Below are 6,831 nucleotides of genomic sequence, written 5' to 3'. Positions count from 1 at the left end.
GGTCGATTGACGCGCGCATGTGTGTTTGTTAGTAAACACAGTGGCGCACGTTGCATGCCCCGCACGAAAAAAAAACAAGCGCACACACATTCCAACAAACAGCAAATATTTGAAACTGTCCCCAACCAGCCAGACAGACAGCCAGCCAGGCAGTGTGGCCCGGTCCGCCGACTGATTGTTGGTGCAAAATGTCCTACCTTCTTTTGCCTTCCTCTGCCTGCTTCGGTGGTGCATTCGATACTCAGGTGGTCCGTGCTGGTGTTTGTGAGTCAATGAATGAATGCGCGTGAATATGGTGCGGATCGGCGAGCGAGGGCTGTGAGCGAGCGCCTGTTGGCTGGCCGGCCGGCTGGCTGTCTGGCTATGAGTGAAGAGTGTTGGTGACGGTGGCTGGCGCCCAGTGCTGCTTTAATGTTGTGCAGCGAGCAATTCTAAGTCAGTCTGCAGTTGGATTTCGTTGCGTGCGGTACGAAAAGCGGAAAACTTTTACACGGTGCTAATTGAAAAAACAATGTGTTGGTAGAATTAATGGGAAACTTCTGACATGGTTTTCAATTTGAGTGAACTAAAAAATGGGTGCGAATGTTATGAAATTGCAAGCTGTGCTTACGATTTTTTTTTGTATTTAAAAATTGTGCAGAACTAGAACTAGAGAACTAGCGCATGGCAAGCGATGCTTACTTAAGTAACTTGTGTGTGTAGTACTTGGTGAAACGCAGTCGTGTAATTTGCTGTTACTTCCCAGCTTCAAAGTCGAATGTCGGTATCGGCCACACGGTTTGCCACGGATCGGTGAATGTTTGAACATACAAACGTAAATATGCACGTACGTCTATGACACAGCTTGCAAACTGTCGCAGATAGAAAAATTATGCCATTCAATGTAAGGAACAAAGACTAATGTGTTTTATGTGCCCTTAAAACCTTTGAGCAGCAACGTCTGATAATCGTACCGACGGCTACGGTGGAAATGGTGAAAAATCTACTATCCAAAATATACACGGAATAACTTGAAAAGTCGTGAGAAATAGAAAATAAAATGGTGAATACTCCGGCGACCTTCAACATAATAAAAAGGCATTTGTGAACATTTTATAAACCATACTCAAGGCAAAAAATTAATGCAAATCCAAGTGCTTACAGCTTAATTGAAAATATCGAATGTGCACATACAAGCATCCATTAAGAATATCTGGTGTTTGACAACTCATTCTAACTTAATGCTGATTGAATTGAATAATAAAAATCTTCATAAGTGCAAATGGCAATGTACAATGAAAAATAAAAAAAAATTTAATATAAAAACTGTGTCGTAAATCTGCAGTACCATACCATATATGTATCGATCAAATATGCAAGACAAGCTTTTGTTGCGCGCATAGCTAAATAAACTTTGTGTGTCATAAAAGTTTTTCAATTACAGACACAGTGAAATCCTACCAAGGAAGAACAATAAAAGTCTCTTCGAGTGAAAGGGCTATTTCGCAACTTAAAACGTCTATTCAATCAGAAAACACTTAGTGAACCAAAGCAAAACTGGAAAATGGTGCCAGCATGACAAGCTACCCGAACAAAGCAAGCACTAACAACACTGAGAGTTCGAGCTTTCATTCCAACATCATTCGAGCTTTCACCGCCAAATTTAAGCTTAAAGCTTCCGACCATTCGCAAAATCAATACAAAACCATGCATGACGAATTCCAAAACGCAACACAAGCCAACAATAATTCGACTAATCGAACTTGTCAACCATCCATCGGAGATAACGAAAAACATTTGGACACGTCGTACGCCGAAGTCCAACCTCCAGAGCTTATAATTAACAGCGCCGCCTATATTACGCACGGCGCCGATAACGCAGCCGCTGGCTCACTGCAGCACAGTCTGAGCGTCATGCCGCCGCCGTATCGCTATCCCAGCAGTGAATCATCGGCGTCCTTCACGCTATTGCCGCTTAGTCGACGGCGCTGGTTTCAGCGACAGACTTGCCTGCTCTGTATTATGGTCGCATTCATCTTCGGCCTGCTGCTTGGCGTCTTCGTGCCAATGCTTGATCTTCGTCATGTATTTTTAAATATGTCAAGTGCGCAAAAAGCGGGGCCGCTTATAGAGCATACGTCTCCGGATAGCTCAAAAAGTTTAGATAACAAACTTGCGCCGAGCATAGCCGCTGATTTGTATTGGAAACCACTGCCTCGCGACAAGCCACAGCGCAATCATACACCGACAGCTACGATTGGCGATCTCAGTGTTGGTCCGCTCAGCCCGTTTTCGGTGGCCTTCATCAGTGACAGACATGCGAGAGTCAACGCTGAAGAAATATTAAGTGACAACGTACATTTAAGTGCGCAAAGGCGGTCTTCTTTTACGGTGCATAACATCATAGATAAGCCTCTGGGACAACCATTAGGCCAATATGCTTCGAAACCAAGCACGGCTTTCGACTCTGCCCCCGCTGTTGTGTTAACGAAGCAAACACTCCAACGGCCCACAGTGCAGAAGAAGAAACATCCGCTTGAGCGCCGCTTGCTGGGCATCATTAACTCAAACATCTTCTGGGGCGAGCAGGTAGAACGCGCCCTACCAAAAGGCTTCAGCGCACAAGACACGCGTGATTGGAATGCATATGTGACATCGCCAGCTGTGGTGCAACGCCTCGAACCAGGCTGCGGACGCATGCAAAACCGCATGATGGTCTTCAGCGACGGCACACGCGCTTGTGCGCGATACCGCCAAAATACCGACCAAATCCAAGGCGAAATCTTCTCGTTCTATCTGGGACGCTTGCTGAATATGAGCAACCTCGCGCCTAGTGCCGTGGTAACTGTGAATGGTGAGACGGAGAAGTGGTCCAACGTGGTGCAAGACATAACACAAGCGCAGTGGCAACAGCAGCGTCCGGTGGTGCTGACGCGTTGGCTGCCCAATCTCGAGCCCGCCGGCATACCGCAGCCATTCCAACCGCTCGATCGACATTTGAACAAACACGATGTATGGAATATTACTCGGGCTTTGACATCTGTCAAAGCGGCCACAGCGCCACAGCCTTTGGTGGCTGAAAGTTTGGTAACCAGTGGACGCGACTCGTATGGTTCTGTCAATAGCGTTCAAGCGCCGAGCCCACCGATGTCTGCCTTCTCTGATTCGTCCCTGGATATATTCATCACGCCAACCTCACTCGCTCTGGAGCGGCTGGTTGAGCTCGCTCAATGGTCGGATTTGATTGTCTTCGACTATTTGATAGCGAACCTCGATCGCGTTGTTAACAATCTCTACAACTATCAGTGGAATGCGGAAATTATGGCCGCGCCTGCGCATAATTTGGCACGCCAATCTAATTCACAACTACTTATCTTTCTCGACAACGAATCCGGTTTGCTGCACGGCTATAGACTGCTCAAGAAATACGAGGCCTACCATGGTCTGCTGCTGAACAATTTGTGCGTATTCCGTGAGCCCACCATACGAGCACTGCAGCAACTGCGTGCGGCCGGTGCGGGACGCAAGCTACGGGAATTGTTCGAGCAGACGGCGAGCGACGAAGTGCGGGATGTGCTGCCAGCTTTGCCGGATAAATCAATTAAGATACTCAGCGATCGCATTGATCGAGTGCTGGAGCAGGTGGAAAAATGTAAGCAGCTGATGGATGATAGATAATGATTGATAGTAAGCGAAAGGGAATGTTGAAAGTTAGAAAAGTTAAAAAAAAAAATAAAAATATTATGGTTGAGGTGCTTTATGTAAAAATTGACTGTAAAATAGGTGCGATTTAGAGTTCAATCATGTAAATAGGAATTATTGTGGGTAGTTATGTATATATTATAGAATCCAAAAGTAATCGAGGCGCTCCCGAAAAGTCATTGTAAAGTCATAATTTTTAAGTTTCTGTGAGTAAAGTAATGGTAATTTAACACGTAGTGCATAGGTAGTCGAGACAAAAAGACTTAAGTATGTCATTCCCACTGATAAGTGCTTAACATTTGTTTTGGCTGAGGATGTTCTGTACACAAAAATATGTAACTTTGCCGCCAAAAACACACATACCTACATACGTGTGTGTTAGGTATGTAAAGGAGCAACTAAGATATACCTATGGTATACGAGAGTCATGTGATTCTGATTTCATTGTATGTTACTTCACTATCTCAATTTAATTTTGGAATTCTGAAATACATTTCACTAATCGAAAGAAAACCTCACAAAGTAATAAGTTCCAAGAGTACTGAAAAATCCTGAGCATGAAGGAGATAGAATTAAAAAAAAATATGGGCATTATTCAAGCTTTCTATCTTTCACAACCAACGCTTTTTTATAAAAAAAATGTTATGATCACATTCTAAACTATATTTTTTGTTATAAGACAAGCTTTACGCAGCGTGCTCTGAAACGCTGGTTGTGCAAATCATTTAATAATCCAACTTAAAGGGTCTTAATGGCATTGTATTCTACTCATGTTTCAGGCATGAGACAAATCCCGGTCGCTCTAAAGCCGCGGACTTCTACATTGAAAGAAGATTTTACCAAACCTATCTCCAGATGTCTCTTAAACCGTCCCGATCTTTGGCGCTCGTTAGAAATTTGAAGCGCATTTTTGGGCTTGCGATATGCTCGATCAAGAAAATTGATTTTACAAAACCGAAACCCAAATTCGGGTCCATATGGCCAATATCTCTGTGGCGACTCGCATTCCCCTACAGAATTGTCACGTTCCGTGTTCATCGTATATTAAGCTCGGGTCCCAGATATATGGATGATGTGCTAAGAAAGATATTGCCCGTTTCTTCTACTTTTTTGAGCATAAAGCGAGTTATTCATGGCCGTCTGAAATGTCTAGATCTCGGATTGATAATTTATATACACATGAAGCTGCTATATTCATTGCATTGATCTCAACCTGAAACATACCGAAGTCGTATCGATGTTTTCAAGCAATTCTCAATGAAGGTGGATTTTTCACGTGATGTTCTTCTGCCCTTTTGCGATAACCATAAGTCACTTCTTCTACTAGACGACCTTAACTTCGATGCACTCAGAAATAAAATATTTTTCACTCACATTTTTGTTAGGCTTTTGGTCGAGCTTCGCTTCCAACTAGTGGTGTGCGTCGTCTTGATGTTTAAACACCGCCTTCGAACAGAACATGGTTTTTTATTTAGAAGCTTTCTCATGGCAGGAATATGCTCGGAGGTTTGCCTTTGATTGCCGATTGGTGACCGCTGCTTAGATAAAATCCTTTTATATATATATATATATATTTTTGTTGTAATCCTATAGCTGTTATAAACTGACATGCCCCGAATTTGAGCCAAATCGAACCATAAGTAAAAACTTTCATATACACTTGTCGGTTTTATTTTTTGAAAAAAATATTTCTTATAAATCTGCTATGTAGTTTACTATCAAAATTCGTCTTAGTTATGATGTTGTTTTCATGCAATAAAAAAAACGTATTTTATATTTTTAATTTTTTGTCGATCCAGTTGATACAGTACGGTTATATGTATAAAATGATACCATGTTATATATTTCTAAAAGATTTAAATCTGAATTCTATTCCAAAGAAAAAAAAGTTTCTCTAAAAAATACAAATACTAGTAACAAGAACAAAAGTTTCCTATTATATATATTTATTCTTCTAAGTCAGATATTCTCTGTATCTTCTTGCCATGGTGTTTTTGCAGGGACCGTAACAGTTATAACTTTTATTAAAAAAATTGCTCTTTAACAATTGTTTTTTAACTTTTATTTAATTAATCCTTAAATAACCGTTATTTCGGCCTTTTATTTTATAAACACGAAATAAAAATTATTTTTTAGCGTGTATTCCGTACACAGAATTCCTTGTTGAAATGTTTAAATAGAATTGCTTGTAGCTGTTCTCAAGTTTGAAATTACTCACCTATAGAGCGATAAACTTAGATGTAAGACTTTTCATTGTCCAACAAAGAAATTAGAAATTTTAGAAAATGTTCAATTCTAACTAAAAACAAAGTCTAATCTCCTTATACATACATATTGCACACTATCTTCAAAGAAGACACAATTAAAATTAAACGTTCCTCAGAATATGCGAAAAACTATTTATTAGCACATGGGCAAGTAAGACTTTACTTTAGGGTTTTCAACAAACTATAACAAAAATTCGCACCAGCTTTTGCTGAAAGGTAAATACAAGCTCTGGGTAAATTTTTATTCCATCATTTCAAAAATGACAAATTTTGAGTTGTGTCACTTTCGAAGATGGTGAGCGATATGTACTGTGAGCTATCAAATTTCGTTAGAAAAAATTCATACAACTTTTTATACTTAAGTTAGAATGTGGAATGTATGATTTAAACACATACCGGCGGCCAGCTTAGCCAATGTGTTGTAAACATATTCGAAAAATTGTCACAATTTATTTTTTTTTTTTTTATTTTAAAAATTATTGACTGTAAATATCAAATTTACAATTTAAAAATATTTAATTAACTCCTACGAGTTTTAAAACAAGAATTTAATGAAATTAGAAATTAACTAAATATTTTATGAAAAATAATTTTGTCTAAGATTTTGTGATATAATATTTAAGTATGATTTATATATATTTCAATGATAACTTATTTAAATGCTAATCGAAATATTAATACTTTATATGGAAAAAATAAAATAAAACTTGAAAAGAAATACTGTGAAATACATATAAACGAAAAAAAATAAGCCTTTGCCTCTTAACTGGGTTGGGTTGAAAATGGGTTGATTTCGATTCTTGAGTTGCACCAAATTTGCAGTTGAGTGCCTACAGATATGGAACTTGAGGAATTATTTTACTGTAAAAAAGCATCAAGCGAA

General features: G+C 39.7%; 1 protein-coding gene across 1 annotated transcript; it reads left to right on the top strand.

Moving 5' to 3' along the window:
• The first annotated feature begins 452 nt into the window (after positions 1-452).
• On the top strand, positions 453-5,742 carry LOC118743412 (extracellular serine/threonine protein kinase four-jointed-like). Its single transcript, XM_036476063.1, has one exon. It carries the CDS (start codon positions 1,555-1,557, stop codon positions 3,655-3,657), a length of 2,103 nt encoding a protein of 700 aa, XP_036331956.1. The 5' UTR covers positions 453-1,554; the 3' UTR covers positions 3,658-5,742.
• The last annotated feature ends 1,089 nt before the right edge of the window (positions 5,743-6,831 follow it).

Source organism: Rhagoletis pomonella, unplaced genomic scaffold (genome assembly GCF_013731165.1).
Source record: "Rhagoletis pomonella isolate Grant_MI unplaced genomic scaffold, Rhpom_1.0 Rhpom_scaffold_00007, whole genome shotgun sequence".
In the NCBI taxonomy this organism is placed as follows: domain Eukaryota; kingdom Metazoa; phylum Arthropoda; class Insecta; order Diptera; family Tephritidae; genus Rhagoletis; species Rhagoletis pomonella.
This window is presented reverse-complemented; position numbering and strand designations above follow the sequence as displayed.